The 17,425-nt window shown below is 38.7% G+C and overlaps 2 protein-coding genes across 2 annotated transcripts; one reads left to right on the top strand and one right to left on the bottom strand.

Moving 5' to 3' along the window:
- Window positions 1-488: 488 nt before the first annotated feature.
- LOC139717000 (hemolin-like) lies at window positions 489-3,789 on the bottom strand. Its single transcript, XM_071628517.1, has 3 exons — window positions 3,714-3,789; window positions 1,934-2,245; window positions 489-742 (listed from the first exon to the last, which is right to left on the bottom strand). Exons 1-3 carry the CDS (start codon window positions 3,787-3,789, stop codon window positions 489-491), a joined length of 642 nt encoding a protein of 213 aa, XP_071484618.1.
- A 1,550-nt stretch (window positions 3,790-5,339) lies between these two features.
- On the top strand, window positions 5,340-15,814 carry LOC139716999 (carbamoyl-phosphate synthase [ammonia], mitochondrial-like). The gene is made up of 5 exons (XM_071628516.1): window positions 5,340-5,353; window positions 10,573-10,647; window positions 11,571-11,729; window positions 13,226-13,341; window positions 15,685-15,814. Exons 2-5 carry the CDS (start codon window positions 10,579-10,581, stop codon window positions 15,812-15,814), a joined length of 474 nt encoding a protein of 157 aa, XP_071484617.1. The 5' UTR covers window positions 5,340-5,353; window positions 10,573-10,578.
- Window positions 15,815-17,425: the final 1,611 nt, after the last annotated feature.

The raw sequence follows: 17,425 nt of genomic DNA, 5'->3' as shown, positions 1-17,425 counted from the left end.
TGGCCTCGCATTTGGCCCAGTTTGCGTTGGTTTACACCAAGAAGAGGCCGGGCTCGGCGGCGGCCGAGACCACCTCCAGAGCGTGGCCAAATGCGCGGCCAATTTTGGCCTCGCATTTGGCCTTTTGCGCGTTTACACTGAAATGAAGGAGGGCTCGGCGAGCAGCGGCCGAGCCTCGCACTGTAAACGGGGACATAGACATGTCAATGATCATTCTTCCCTCCTACTCATAATTCCTAGGTGTCATAATAACAAACATAAGAGCATGTTACCCTCTTATTGTGCTTCACATGCCTAGAAATATTTCTAATATTGGTGTCAAAACTGAAAGAGTTCATCATCATTTACAGACTGAAGCATCCTTCTTTAGTGCAGGCGACATGACCCTTTCGTTAATGAAACTTTTTAATAGGTCATTGGATGGCAACCTCAGCACAAAGCGATTTCTACATGGGATCCCTGCATAAGTACACCCCTATAAAGTGAGTTCAATCTTTACCAGTGGTTGTGAGAACAGTCTGGTGAGCGATGTACATTGCATCTGACTCTGGAGTGCTATTGCACTGGTATCGTCCCACATCTCCAATGGAGAAATTTCTTATGGTCAGATTATGCCCTGTTGACAGAATTTGAGTCTGCCTTGCCCAGGAGATGGAGTATTTAAAACCCTCAACATTCAGAGACGGATGACTGCACGTAATGTGGACATCATCTCCAAGTAGCACTTCTCTTGTATCTTGAGCTGTAGAGAAAATAAGGACATTAAGGTTTATCAGACATTAATTTTGTAAACACACACATGCAAGTTATCACTAATCCCTGGATGATCAGAATGAACAAGATCACTCAATATACACAAATGTCATTGTGTGTTTATATTCAGTCTATACTATCCAGAACATCATGGATGTTTCGCCCCACCCTCAACTTTTTTTTTTTTGGGGGGGGGGGAGGGGGGTGGGGTGGTCCAATTAGAAATATCTGGAGACAGCTACTGACTCTGTGAAAATTACTTAAATGTTAAACTTAATTTTGCTCATGCTATGGCATAACTCGACATTAATCATACTCTGAGAGTCCTTGCGAAACATACCGGTATTAATACATAGGGAGATCATTCTGTAGGCCCTATCATTATCTTGTAATTATCACTGACTGCAATGAGATTTTCTTGTGGATTTGGTTGTTTTTTATGAAATCACAACTGCTAATGGCTACTCCGCTGCATTTTCATGTACAAGAGGCAGGAAGAGAGAGATAACGTTTCCTGAAATTCACTGAAATGTATTGTTGGTTTTCCTTCTTTTTCTTCTCCCTTGCAAATATCAATCGAAAAACCGATAAGTCCATATTTGTCAAATTGAGATATTTGCGATTAAAGGTCAAGAAAACTAAGGAGAATAATAAGAAAATTTCTGCTTCTTTTGACCATAACTTCAAAAATGTACCTTATAAGGATTGTAGTGACCAATATATCATTTAAAATGTATTATTTTGTACTTTATAACAGAGACCGCACTTCAAAATCTTCAAAAATGGACTTATCGGTTTTGCGAACAAACTCTTCAGTTGTAGTGAAGTTACATGTACTTACAACATTAACAGAAACTTTCCCATTGGCCAGATTATACATGTATGTACAATATAAATAAGATACTTTAGTCGGTTGGGAATCACTGAATTTTGCTTGATTTAAGCATCAATGTTTGGGAAGCAGAAAATTTTGCTTGAGTTAAGTATAATTGTAAAGCTGGGAATCTCCCTTTCTAAACTTAAGAGCTACAATGCACAAATTGCTGGTTTTGTGGCACAATGTCAGAAACAGAAAGAATGTGCGTAGATCGACAAGAAAGAAAAGGTTGAATGATAAATAACAGCGCATGCAAATCAAGAGATGATCGGTAGAGCATTAGTGATCACACTTTACTCTTACCGTAAGTATTCAGGGCAACATCATTTGCAGTTAATGAAACCCTGATGTCCTTATGTGACACGAGACAGCGATATAAGCCCGCGTCCGCGAGGGAGACATTCTTTATTAACAAGTCCAGGTTAGATGATACGTTGTATTTTGGGGATTCAACATATATTCTCCCCTGTCCATTCAATTCTGCAAGGCGTTCTGTCCATTCATCAATTCTCATCCACTGCAACAATTCCACCTCCTCCAACCCATAGATGAATGGACAGGGCAGCGTAATGTCCTCTCCAACAGGGGCCTGAACCACTTCTATTGCAGAACATCCTGCAGAAAGCAAATGGGAAACATTTGTCGTACATAGTACATACAGTACAAGAGATCAGGCAAGTCTACCCCTCAACTACAAGCATTAATTTAATTTCCTCTTTAATAGTGCCACATCACCGAATGTAAGCTGTTCTAATATGTAAATTGATAGATTAAAACTATTACTGATGTGATCTACTATTACTGCACTACAGTTTGTTCCTTAAAAAAGGTAACACAAGTTCAAAGGTCAGGCATTTGAAAAATGAAAAGTTTGAAATCATTATGGTTAGTTGGGATAAGAGTGCAACTCTTTGGCTTTCATTTGACACCAAGTGTGTAAAAGTACTACCATTGGTCACTGAATTAGATGCTCCTGAAGGTAATAGGTACAATATCCATTTTTTCCAAGTTTTTGAAAATCAGAACCCAGAATAACGCTTTAAGAAATAATCAAATCGCAGTTTCTTTTCTGTTTGAAATCTTTAAAATGTGTGATATCGTTCATTGAGAATAATGGATGGAAGGATGCGGTTACTGAAGATAGCAGTTAGACACTGGTTATGTCACATTACATTCACTCACTGAAAGCTAGCAGAGGGGAAAGCAGAAGGAAAGCATTTCATTGAAACTTGCTATGAAAAAAATAATGCACTAAAAATAGGTTTTGTACCCGACAAACCAAAAACCTTGGAAAAAGTAGGTTTTGTACCCTTCTCCTTCGATGGACCCTACCTCAGTGACCCGTGACAATGTTGACGCAAATTAGATGTCAAATGAAAGCTAATGAGTTACTTTGTACTTTAATAAACAAATCACAAGAATAAAACAAGTATTCTTTATATGGCTGACCTTTGAACTCGTGTTACCTTTTTTTAGGAGCACACTGTATAGTAGATAGATGAAGCCTGAAGTGCATCTGCTATATGTTGTCGAAGTCTTTTACAGAGTTTTATGTGATCAGACTCGCAGAAATACAAGCAAATGTCTACATTTATATTAGCCTTAAGACAAATGAGTGTGGCTTGTAAATGATCAAAGGACAATTATATTTCACATTTCTGTTCAAAGCATACTGTCACTTAGCCCGACCAAACGTTGAGCGAAGCACAGCGACTCGGCTGAGTTAACTGTCACTATATAGTGCACTACTGTTGAGTGTTGCACTACTGTTAGATTTCTTGCTTACCAAGAACTCCAAAGTTTTTATTAAACGCATTTACATTTTTTTTATTTGGTTATATGATAGTTTCAAATTATGCAGTTTTCTGTAAGCTTGATCAGAGTAGCTAAAACATATAGGATCTAGAGAATCTAGGCCTGTTCTATATAGATTCTTTTAGGGCCTTATACTAGTTACTTTATAAAGTGGAATATAGATATCTATTTATGATGGTATTTTACGCAATTGACATTAAGTAGGAGGCCCTAACGTTAGATTGTCAAGCTCAATCATCAATTAAAATGCTTTATATTGACAGATTACCTGTAATTATGAGAAGCAAAGGGAAAAAGGCAAAACCGGTGCGACGGAAAGACAGCTTGTACTTGTAGTATATCATGATGATTGACTGCTATCTGTCGTCGACATATCAAAGCTGTCATAGCCGAGCAGTTTCCTAATCAAAGCTATAGGTAGAATACTAGTAGGCCCACAGGGATGGCAGTAGAATCGACGTGGTGAATTCTCTCCGTTGATCGAGTCTGAGTAGCTACTGTGTATAGTATTAGTAGTATGGTGGTCCACTGCCAAAAGCACTCGGAACCGAGCAACGTTTTCGGGTCCCAGCACACAAAAAAGAAAAGAAAAGAAAAACCACCAAAATGATCGTGAAATTTGGAAAATGATGGCATCTGAGTTTGCAAAGTACAGGAAAATCCATATAATGAAGCGTTTTATTGACAGTGCTGCCGCAGGGTTATCCCACTGAGAAGGTTGAAGCGCGTTATTATCACATAGGCCCTACAGTAACTGTAAATGAATTCAGTCGTCGCGTCGTCCGTCCAAGGTCCAAAATACTGCTCAGTATTGGTCCAAAGCAAAGAGCGTAGAAGCTGTATGCACTTTGGTCCAAAGGGCGTTTTACTCATGGCACTATTTGATCTTTACCACTCTCAGAATCCTTTACAGAATGATTTTTATTACCTTTTTGTCTCAAGGTACAGTAAATGTACGTGCTGCGCGGTCACACGACGAACTTATGCGTGATCCCGATGGCGCTCGCTCAAGTTTCCAGGCTGTGTCAGTCTGTCTCAGTGATAAGCAAAGAGTACAGAAGCTATACCTCTTCTATCCTCTTTGGTGATAGGTATCTTGCACATCGGGGGGGGGGGGGGGGGGGGCATTTCCTGCAGCGGTTCGTCCGGCAAATTTGTCGGGTAAATTTGCTCTCGGCCAATCAGATGCAAGGATTTCAAGAACATATATGTGTTTTTCAGAAGAAAAAAAAAAAACAAAAAAAAAACAAATGTGTTCCCCGGTGTTTCCACGGCTCAAAGTTTTTGATTAGGCCTAAAGATACCCTTATACGTTCGAAACTTAGTACATTTTAGATCTAATTGGTCATTGTTGATCGTTGGTTGATGCAGTTTGGATATAAAACTTATCTATTATGGTTTTTCTGTTCCGGTGTCTGCATTTGGATATAAGTTCGGACCTTTTATTAAGTGCATTTTTGTTTTGGATGATGATGGCCTTCTCATCGAGGCAGAGGTTGCACAGGCCACTCCTTCTTAGAGTTAAGTTTGACTTTTTTTTTTTGGATGTCCCATGTCAGTGTGAAGTTTGCGCGTTTGTCTTTCAGGCTCCAGATGTATTTTGAGAGTTGGGTTTCGTTTTTGTATTTCTCGTTCTTGATGGATTTAACATGGTTCCTATATCTGTCTGTGAAGGTACCCCCGCCAGTCCGTAGTAGCACTTTTCCTCGTTGTCATGCTTGACGGTTTTGCCTTACAACAGCCGTTTCCATGCATCTTCCTCGATCTCAACGGGCATTGGTCTTTTTGGCGGCAGTTGCATTTGGGTTTGGGTTCGGTGTCACGTGACTTGGATTGTCTGATTGTCTAATCTTTACGATTTTGTGGTTTTGCAGCAGGGGCGGATCCAAGGGTTACGTGGGAATCAAGGTATGACTCGCTGACTTATGACAAGTCCACCTTCATAGACATGTGAATTGAGTGAATGCAGCAATATAATATTATCCTTAACATACAGGGTATGTCAATGACAAGTCAAGGAAATTTACACTTATTTCAACAACAAAAAAAATAGAATTTTGTGAAATTCTCTTTGTATTATGCATTTTCCTTATTTTCGTTCTAGTCATGTGACATCATCAACTGTTGTATAGTCTCCTCATCCAGAAGTGACTGAGCAGATACTTTAAAGATTCAAAACTTTTGAACAGATTGTCTGATTTTCCCCAAACATTCACTAATTTGTTCTACTAATATTGTTGCATTCACTCGATCCACATGTATATGAAGGATGAACTTTGTCATGATATGACATATTTTGTATTTGTCACGTAATAATTTGTCTCATTTTATCAATGTTCATCATGTAGATCATGTAAGAAACCGATATTACTGTGATTGTCAGAATAGAAATGCAGTGCAACTTTAAAAACAAAAGCCTGCATCAACATGAACAAATAAGGAGATTTTGCGATAAACAATGGAAGTAAAAGTCAGTGATTTTGAGTTAAATGTCTTTAGGATGAGTAGACCCTATAATGTGACGTCGAAATACGAGGAAAGGGTATCCCTGATAGTATGTCTCATATACTATCTGGAATGTGGACGTCATTCACGACGTCAAACACAAGTTTCTAGCTAGGTCAAAACAGGACCATTTCAAAGAATTTTGGTTTCCGTGGACAGGAAGAGATGACATTAAGCGGAGGCTTGACCAATGCAAAATGAGATACTCGGGAAAGTTTTGACAGGCAGAAAACGCCAACCAATAAGAAAAGGGGGCAGAAATTCTGTAAAATCTTTCCAGGAAGTCACTTCATTTAAATTGTTTTACATGGAGACCTATGGTCCAACAAATGTATAAATATGCAATGTTTAGGCACAAAATTCAGATGCCATATAATTTGCGGAACACTCAGGACCAGGCTACGGTACTTCGAGATTGCAAAGTTAGAGAGTAGCAGAGTGTTAATTGGAATCAGTGTGATTCAGGGATTGTTGCATTTTGGCTTGGACAGCCTGATCGTCCAGAAGAGAATCTAGGAGGATTCGAGTTTAAACACCAACAACTGTTGTAAGTACCTGACCATTTCTTTGAAAGTTGTTGTGCATTGTAAGTTTCTATGTAATTCCTGATATGGCATGTATGTGTGATGTTTGTATGTCATACCTAATTTTAATTGCATTGTGAAAGAAATAGAGATCTAGAACAACGCTTAGATTTTAATGGGCTGATTAATCATCCCCTACTCAACGTTCAAGATAATGATACATTGTGAAATATTTTAATGGAAATTATGTGTGGTTAATAGGATGGAATATAGATGTGTTTTGTTTAAGTTATATGAATAAAATCAGGAATAACCAAAGACCACAAATCCTAAGGGAGGTATCATGTTATTAAATTAACAGGGTGTTTAGGGTTCCAGCGAGGACCAAGTTTAGGGTTCCAGAGAGAGAGAGAGAGAGAGAGAGAGCCACGGTTTAGGGTTCCAGAGAGGACCACAGTTCAGGGTTCAGACAAGGACCAAAGTTGGGAAGCCAACGACCAGAAAGGGGAGACGACCTGCTACTTCAGGCAGGGCATCGTCGACAACCTAGAGCAACCAAGCATGAGAGCTTCTATAGAAGAAACCAACGAGCAGAGCAACCAAGCTCAAGACCAAGTGGAATTGGATATCTGTACTCAAGTTTGTAATACGTTATTATTGTAAACCATCACAGCTTCGGACTAGTATAATAAATCTCATTGATTGTAATTATATTGTAAGAATACTGTGTGATTGGCTACTTATTTCGAGGCTCTTTAGTTGCGCAAGTCGAAAGAGTTGATTGAATGAATGGTCTGCTAACAATCTGCTGCATTTTGAGAAAGTCAACCTTTGACTATATAAGAAAAGATCCCAGTCGCAGGGAGGACTTTCGTTCCCCACATTCAGAGGAAATCCCCCTGTGACAGACTTATCCTTTAAAGTCATCTTCTTTCAGTCTTATGGATCAGTCATACAGATTTGCATGCGCTTATTACTTTCAAACTCCTTTTTTCAAGTATGCAAGTATAATCACATGATGAAAGGAAGATTTTATCTGGTGTGAGGTGTAACATCACATATTATCCAAGTTTGCATTGATAGATTGATTGAAAATCAAACAATTGGAAATACAGAACTTTATCAAAACTGGACCTACAACTTGTAAGTTTGAAATAAAAAGTAGAGAGATTTTAAAGTTTTACATCTGACAGGAAATCCTTATATGTAGTTAGGGCATTTGGATAAACAAATGAAAATAACTTGATGTCATGACCTCACATGATTTCAGTTGACAAATTTTTTGGGTTCATTCTTTGCATCCAATTTTGATTGTGTTGCAAAAACCCAGCAAAAAGGATTTTCTTGAGTGAAAGGGTTGTAGTTGCTAGATTAAAGATCTCAATCATGATTTTCATTTTTGTCTTGTGCATGTGTGTATATGTACAAACTAGGGGGGATTACAGTGGCGTATCTAGGGGAAACGGCGCACGGGGCAAGTGCGAAAATTGCGCCCCGAATTCCTGATAAAGTGTTCAACCCCAACCCCATCCAGCTAGGGTCTTTAAAAAAAAAGTCCACATGATATGCTTTTCAAGCATTTAAAAGGTGTCTTTTGAGGGTGATTTAAATATGATAAATTTTTATAAATTTTGGTGAGCGAGCGCAGCGAAAATTTTTGTATTTCAGCTTACAGAAAATTGAATTCTTGTCAATTTTTGGTTATTAAATCTTACAATTCTAATCAAGATAGTGACGGCCTTATAGATAACGATTTATACCAACAAACCGAGGACTTGAAAAAATACTCTAAATTAGTACGAGCAAGTGAGCCGAAATGTGTATATTTCCGCGTCATCATTACGTTTTGTTCTTATCTGGTTTGATTTTTTTTTGCCCCCCACCCCCCCCCCCCCCCCCGTGCGTTCGAAACCGTTGGCGTCCTCGTTTGATTCGGCGATTGTTTCAGAATGAAAGAAATTGCAGTCGCTGCTCTGTGTAACATTTTGCCTGCTAAATATAAAGTGCCATGTGTGAACACAATTTATACCAAGGTATACATTGTCATTTTTCCGCGTCATTATCACGTTTTGTTCTTATCTTCTTTTTCTTTTATATAAATTTTGGCGAGCGAGCGCAGCGAGCAAGCCGAAAATTTTTGTATTTCAGCCTACAAAACATGGAATTCTTGTCATTTTTTGGTCATTCAATCTTACAATTAGATATAGTGACGGCCTTATAGATAACGGTTTATACCAACAAACTGAGGACTTAAAAATACTTTAAATAAGTACGCGTGAGTGAGCCGAAATTTGTATATTTCCGCGTCATCATCACGTTTTGTTCTTTACTTTTTTATATATATAAATTTTGGCGAGCGAGCGCAGCGAGCGAGCCGAAAATTTTTGTATTTCACCTTACAAAACATGGAATTTTTGTCATTTCTTCAAATCAAGATACAGTGACTACCTTAAAAATAACGACTTATACTAACAAACTGGGGACTTGAAAAAATACTCTAAATTAGTACGAGCGAGTGAGCCGAAATTTGTATATTTCCGCGTCATCATTACGTTTTGTTCTTGATCTTGTTTGATTTGGGATTTTTTTTTGCGCCCCCCCCCCCGCTTCAGAACGAAAAAATTGCAGTCTTCTTCTTCTTCTTCTTCTTTTTCTTTTTCTTCTTCTTTTTTTTTTCTTTTTCTTCTTTTTTTTTCTTCTTCTTCGTTCCCCCCCCCCGTTTTTCCGTTTTTGGCGCCCCCGGGGAGTGACGCCCGGGGCACGTGCCCCCCTTGCCTCCCCCCCCTAGATACGCCAGGAAGTTGTGACAAGATTTGATATGATTTCTGCATTCTTTCCAACAAGCGAACATGGAAAGATGTAGTGTTTGATAAGTGCATGTAAATGAAGAAGGAATATTACAAAGCGTTATCCTACGGCATCATGTAAATCAATTCTTAGTGAAAGACTTCATGTCATATAATCTTTACTGGAAAACAAAAGCAGGGGAGTGATAGAATTACAACTAACGAGAAACAAATATGTAGTAGACCTTTCATGTTTAGTTGGTCAGCTATTTAAACTTGAGGGAGACCTAATTAGGGGAAATTATAAATATATATATATATATATATATATATATATATATATATGGTGTATGATATGGGCGTCTAACCGCAAGTATCCAGACATCTTAGGAGATAGGAGAATAGAAAGTGATATAACAGTCTGAACATGTTCACAGTTATTGTTCAAATGTGTCCCTGCAGCTTGTACGTGATTTGTGTGTGTGTGTGTGTGTGTGTTTGTGTTTGTGTTTATGTATACATATGGTGTGAGTGTAAGTTATTTATGTGTGCAGATGGATGGCTTTGATTGTGTGTATGCGTGTGCATGTGTTTGTTTATGCACCTGTAATATTAGCTTATTTTAAAAAAAATGGTGCAAAAATATTTTTTTTTTTTTTTGCTCTGAAAGGTAATTATTTTGCGATATGAGGTCTTGTCACCTCGGGGAGGATATAGTACACTGTTTGGTAAAAATGTACCATGTAAAATTCTGTATATGTCTTGTTTTGCATCTGATTTTGATGAAACTTCAGTCTTTCTGTTCATCTGCATTTACTCAATTTATTAGAGTAAAAAACATGGTGCAAAATTGTGCTTTATGTTCTCAGAGGGAGCAATTTATACACAAAGTCTTTCTCAAGGTTTCTGGCATTACTGTACATTTGTAAATAGTTGTACTTTCACATAATTTTGTTGAGTGTTTGCCAACAAGAAGGGCTTTAATGTGTAAAAGTATTTAGATAGGGGAGACATTGATACCAGGTACAATTGTACATCTACTGTATACGCCGAATATTTCGCGAGTCAGGTGCTATTCGCGAAATTAAAGACATGCGAAAATATTGACTCTGACCCCGATGTGAATGTGACGTACGCATATACACTTCTCCGTTCAGTACAGGACTCCATGATCGCGAATTTAACCACTCGCGAAATCGTTGGGAATTCCCGATTCGCGAAAATTTAGACTCGCGAAATATATGGCGTATAGCAGTACTTAGCATTATGATGATATTTTCATGTTCTCTGTGCATGTTGATTACTTTTATAGGCGCCCATGTTCTCCTGGCCAAGGTTGAGGGATGCGGACCCTTTGCTCAGGTGCGAAATGGCCTCAACCGGAGAAGTGAGTCAGACATTTTATATTTCTATTTTCCCCCGGTAATTCAATATTTATTAGAAATCATTCAGTTATGTTTGATGCAATATGATATATATCAATAATGATGCTGTTATTCAAAAATGACTGCTATGAATAGATGAGAAGTTTTTGCAATACTGGATGCATTGTCATGAATTGATCAGGAAAGTAATTTCTGGCTTTCAGTTTTTCATTAAATCTCTATGTTCATCATCTTCTCATAGAAAGAGGGGTAGGGGTCTCATTTATGTTCTGGATTTAGGAAGACATGCAGACACTTAAAAGGAAATCCTTGAATGATATGGTGGCACAGTTCAGAAATTGTTGAACTTTGCTGTCTTAGCTGTATGATAATGTTCAAATGAGTAATGAAACACTCCAGCATACAGAAGTTTTTAGAATCAATCTGTCACTATCAGAGAAATCTTAGGATAAGTTTCAATGTAGCAATGCAATATTTACTGAATCGTGATTTATTCCAATACTGCTGTGTATGGTATCAAGTGACTCTAAAGGTAAATCGGGTCACAGATTGCCCCCCTTTTACAAGCGCATACTTGTAGCATCTATTTTTCAACCATAATTTTCCACAATATGAGACTAGAGGGAAAGAGGTTTACAGAAACACCAAGTGTGTGTAGTCCTTAAAAGGAATGTTGTTTGTTGTAAAGAAGACCCTTGAAAGAGCAAAGGAGGGAAGCAACATACAATGTTAGGACAGTATAAGGAATGCATATAGTGACAGTATAGGGGCGGCAGTGAGCTGGAGGTTGAAGGTACACTGGTGAAGACGCGAGAAACAACACACAATATCAATCTGTGTTAGCATTTCAATCATTGCCAAGGGGAAAACATTCTGGCTTTAACAATAGTGCCTGAATAAAATGCCTTTTTTTTTTGGTCAACAGGTGGCGTGCTTCGGACCCAACGTCCAGACAGCTTTCCTCAAAGCCCTCCTCTCCACTGGGTTCAAGATCCCAAAGAAGGGTGTCATGATTGGCATCCAAAAGACCTTCCAGGCAGAGTTCCTCCCGACCGCCATGCGCTTCCACCAGATGGGATACGATGTGAGTCAGCAAGTCCTGGATGAGACCTCTGTGGTCATGTGTGACCACCCAGCTCAAAATTCACAAAAAGCCACAGATTAGGATTCTTTTTAATTGACCAAACTGTGTCATTTGAGTTGACTGACTCAAATTTCTTAAGTTTGTCTGACCCAAATTTATTGATTTTGTCTTACTTGGCAGAGTAATTTTTCTCTACCTACTGTCAAAATTTGGCATCTTAAAACAAAATTGTAACTGAAGTATTTTTGAAATGCAAACAGAAGGAAACTGACTGGAATGAGGTATGTTTTTCCAGCAGTTTTTCTGGACTATATATTTTGGGACAGCTACTGTAAAACATGATATATTCGCGTCACGAAATTTTAGCGAATTGGAGCCGACGGCCTTTTTCGTGGCATGAAATTTTTGCAAATTGCCACTGGCGTTCAATGGATAAAGTGCAGACAAAAAATTTAGCATGCATTTTAATTTCGCGAATCTTGGCGCTCGCGAAATTTGCAAAATTAGAATGCACGCGAACATTCCTCATTTCAGCGGTGGAAAACTGATGTTTCTGCCCAGCACTTCTGAGTGACCATAATCTTTAAATTCCCTTTTCTCCCTTATCTCTGAAACTGCACCTCCTCTCTCTTTATTATTTCAATCATTTTTTGTTTTTTTAAATGCCAGGACGGTCCAATTTTAACAATTTTTTGTATCATTTCAAAGCGTAGAGCTTGCTCTTTCAAACTGCATAGAAAAGTTTAAACTCATATTGGTTTCCTTTTTGTGATTTTGAACTGGGCAGTCATATTTTGTTTGTTTGTTTGCTTGTTTTCAAATCTTTTTCGAATCTAGGCAGTCTGATTAGCTGGATACCTGAATTGTTAGAGTATTTTTCATTGACCTCCCTCGTAGTAACATTTGTTGACATTCCTGCTTGCCCCATCATGTGATTAGTAAAACCAACTGATCCATCAGTGATATTCTCACAGTTAAATTATTGTTGTGAATGTGAGCATATCCTTGTGTCTGTGAACTTCTTTAGGTATATTTTTGCACAGGATGCCTGGCTCAGTAAAACCAGACATATGATGTGTAAATAGATTTGATATCACCATTTTATACTAGAAGAGCTCATGTTGTATGACATAGTAATAGTATGCATGGGCGTATTTTCCATAACTACTGGGGGGGGGGGGAGGGGAATCTGCTCCCCTTTGACCCTTCACGCAGTAATTCTGCAATGCGAGAAGGCCGGGGGGGGGGGGGGGGGGTTGGGGGGTTGGGGGGTTGGCGGAATCTGCCTCCTCCTTGCCTTACAGCATAGCCGAAAAGCTCTGCCTAATCAGGGTTAAACCATTCCCAAAGTTTGCAACAAAAATGAGGTGGTAAAAAATGGCTGCCAATTTAAACATTTTTATTCTATTATTTTAGAATTCTCATCCAGTGTTATATGTTATTGATTTGTAAATTTACTGTCTTATTCCACATGCATATCATCTTCCACCATCCAGTTGTATGCAACAGAAGCAACTGCCGAGTACCTCAATGCTCACAACATCCCGGCAACAACTGTCGGCTGGCCCCTGGTGGATTTGCATGAAGAGAGCGATGCTCCAATGGCCACCAAGTAAGTCTGGCATGGGACTGTGAACAAATGACCCAGGCACAGACAGGAATGGACATTGGAGTACCCCTGCCTATTGTTGTTGTTGTTGTGTGTTTTTTTTTTCCTTCATGTCTCGCAAACAGCAGCAAGTAAAAATGTACAGTGACAGAGGCCCCAACTCTTCCACTTTTGGTTAGAGCTTTACTGTTTTGAGGCCATTTTTGCAAAATCTTCCACTCTCCCTCTTGAGTTTGAATTTCTCCTGCTCTAGCTGTGTGTCTTCTGCTTTAAGATATGTGGTCTTCTGCGTAAAATTTAGCTTAACTTTCCCGTCCATCTTAAAGGACAAGTTCACCTTCATAGACATGTGGGTTGAGTGAATGCAGCAATATTAGTAGAACACATCAGTGAGAGTTTGAGCAAAATCGGACAATCCGTTCAAAAGTTATGAATTTTTGAAGATTCTGCTCAGTCACGGCTGGATGAAAAGACTACTACAGCTTGTGATGTCACATGAGTACAACGATATAAAGAAAGAACAAAGAACATTCAACATATTTCCATTTTTCTCGCATAACAAAAGAACAATCGACTTCTCTCTTTCAGAAGGTAGGGGGAATAATATTACTCTTAAATTACGTCAGTATAGCAAGTCGAAGAACTGTACACTTTATTCAAAAAGTCAAGTTTGGTGAAATTCTCTTTTTATTTTCCTTATAAAATATAGTTGTACGCATGTGACATCATACACTGTAGTAGTCTTCTCTTCCAGCAAAGACTGCGCAGATACTTAAGATATTCATAACTTTTGAACGGATTGTCCAATTTTCCTCAAACTTTCACTGATGTGTTCTACTAATATTGCTGCATTCTCTCAATCCTTATGTATATGAAGGTGGACTTGTCCTTTAAGTTTTATCAATGGAAAAATGAGCAAAGAAAATGGGATTCCATCAGGATTTGAACTCGAGACCTCCGGATGCTAGTCCTGTGCTCTACCGACTGAGCTATAGAAAGCCCTAGTTCAGTGTTTGTCCAAGAAACCCTAAATTCTCAATGCTTGGATGGTCAGAAGCTATTATTAGCAGTGTGTTTGTGTGTGACACACAAGTACACACTTGAACCTGGCATAAACCCGAAGGATAATTCAACTTGGGGATGAATCACTGAAGTGATGCAGTTTTCTTCTGTTTGCGTTTGTTGCAGCTTTAGTTCTGTCACATACAATGTTCAAACTGAAGGCTGAGAAAGCGCCAGAGTCCCTCTATAACTCTAGAGCTTCAGTGTTCTGAAGTGGGCCGTGGACCCCAACTGCAAGGCATGTCATGCTTCAAACTCGTTATATTGTGGGCTGTGAACCAATGATGTTGTGCACATAAACGTGTGATCAGAGTCTCTAGTTTGCTAGGGGGACCTGGTGGGGGCGCTGTGGCATAGTGGATAAGACTCACGACTCCCGAACGGAGGACCGCGAGATCGAATCCCGCCCAGTGCTTACGTCCTTGGACAAGATGTTTTTACCCACAATGTCCCTCTCGACCCAGGTGTATAAATGGGTACCTGGCAACGCTAGGGTAATAATGATAGCAGGGCCCTCTGGTAGAGCAGTGGCAACACTGAAGAGGCTACCCTGGGTAAATAAGACCTTATTACTATTATTATTATAGGGGGACCTGGTGTGAGAATTTGCAATTAGAGATGCTTGGGGTTGGAAACTCTGCACTGAAAATTTGATTTTCATTGATGTGTATAATAGTGCAAATTTATGTATTTCAGGTTTGCAAACAAATAAAGTTTATCCTGTATAATAGGGACCATCTACTTCAAATTGCCACTACAACTTTAGTAAGAGAGAAAGTATATGTCAGAGATCTTGCACATAATGGTCACCTGTCTATTGTGGTCAGTGGCCTCCTAATTTGTCATCCATCAGCAATAGTGATTCACTGCATCTAGCAGGCTGCAGACTCCAGATAATAAAGTTGTATCTCTGTGCCTGCTTGTTACTTATTATTTTTTCCTGCCTGGGAAATTATGCCTCACATAGCAGTCTTTTGTGTTTGTGCGTGTACATTGTAAGTCAATGTGTGTGTATTTCTTTGTTCATTTGTGTGTTTTTATGCAGGGGGGGGGGGGGGGGACCCATAAAACTATATTGGTTTTGGCAAACCATATTGTTAACTGTGAGAGAAACAATTTGAAATTAATTAAAGCCATTGATCGAAAAGACTGAGGCTTCAATTCAAATTCTTATTAGACTTGGAAGTATCCCATCTTCTTCTTTCTTGCTGTATATACAGTTGTACACATATATTTCATGTCTTTGCTTGTATCTATCCCTCTCAAAACACTTTCCTTTCCCAGACTGATCTACGAGGGCGATATTGATCTAGTGATCAACCTGCCAAATCACAACACAAAGTATGTGAAGGATAACTACCTGATCCGCAGAGCTGCCATCGACTCAGCCGTGCCCCTCATGACAAACTTTTAGGTATGGTTTCTGATTGAGAGCTAGGCCATCTTAAGTTTAACAAGCATAGCATTCTGCTTTTCTCATCTGTGAAGTATGGCAGTAGAGGGCGCCATTTCTAATTCATGGGGTATGCTATTTTTCAACGGTGTTTGCTTTCCAAATTGTAACTACATGGCAAAGGCATAATGTTGATGATGGTGGTGGTGGGGAAACTCGACCAAGACATTAGGTAGTACATTGAAAGAGAAATGACTCATTTTAACCTTTAAAAAGGGAATGAAACCCAAATATACATAAGGATTGAGTGAATGGATTGCGTGAATGTAGCAATATTAGTAGAACACATCAGTAAAGTTTGAGGAAGATTGAACCATCTGTAAAAAGTTATGAAGTTTTAAAGTTTCAGTGCAGTCATTATTGGGAGAGAAGATATAAAAAGAATGTGAGGAAACTTCCGCAAAATGTATTTTTTGATGGAAAAGTACACACTCCCGTTATGTGTATTTGTTACTGACATATGTTGTGGGTAATGTATTATTCCCCCTGCTTTTTGTAATAGGTAAGTCAAGTGCTCATTCATTATGCTAGAAAAATGGAAATATGTTGAATTTTCTCTTTATTTTCTTGATATCATTGTACATACCTGACATCACAAGGTGTAGTCTTCTCATCCCGCAATGGCTGCACCAGAACTTAAAAATTCATAAAACTTGAATGGATTGTCCAATTTTCCCCAAACTTCCCTGATGTGTTCTACTAATATTGCTGCATTAACCTCAAATTACATAATTAAGCACAGACTCTATTTGGTATTCATTTCCCTTTAAATTCCTATAAACCTGATATCTGGTTTTGTGGCTGTATCTTAATTCTTTCTGTTCCTTCTTCATTAATATTTACTCTTCATTGTTAGTGTTTCTCAAGAGGGCATGAAATCGTTGGCTGAGAAGTAGAAGATTTGAGTGTAAATAAAAACAAAACCAATCAATTTTCATTACATAAAAAGCTTGTTTATCAAAAGTGGGTAGATTTATAAGCATTCTTCTAAATAACAGGTACAGTAAGACCCTTTTTGTTTTGATTTTTAACAATTTGCTGAAAATCAATTTGAAATTTAAAATTAACAAGTGAACATAATGTAAAAGAGATCAAAATGTATTTTTGATTTTAGTAGGCAGAGTGGGCCATCAGATTTTTCTTTTGGTGGCCCGACATCAATTTTTAGTGGCCCTGGGCCACCAGGCCTTCACTTGTGCTGAGCCCTGTCTTATATATAAAGCAGTACACATACAAAGTATAGGGAATAATACGTGATACCCACATTCACCTTGTACTGAAATTGAGCACTTTGCCCAAATTTGCCATCGTTGTCGTCAATGTACACCTTGTAGTTTGCATTCACACAAAAGAGTTGGGCAAAATTCATACCCACATCTTCATTCTCTTCCAACAAAACAGGTTGTCAAGCTCTTTGCAGAAGCCTTGGACCATGTTGGAAGTCTTGACGCCACTTCGCTTTTCCACTACACCCGCCCTTCTGCCGCTGAAGCACACCATTAAACTTTCTGTGTGAATGCCCCATAGGGTTAACAATGGGTTGTGTTCACACCTCATGTACCAGCAATGTTT

This window comes from Diadema antillarum, unplaced genomic scaffold, assembly GCF_040938485.1.
Source record: "Diadema antillarum isolate AM-2024a unplaced genomic scaffold, OU_Dant_1.0 scf00000071, whole genome shotgun sequence".
In the NCBI taxonomy this organism is placed as follows: Eukaryota; Metazoa; Echinodermata; class Echinoidea; order Diadematoida; family Diadematidae; genus Diadema; species Diadema antillarum.
Note: the sequence above shows the minus strand (reverse complement) of the source record. Positions and strands in the feature narration are given on the sequence as shown.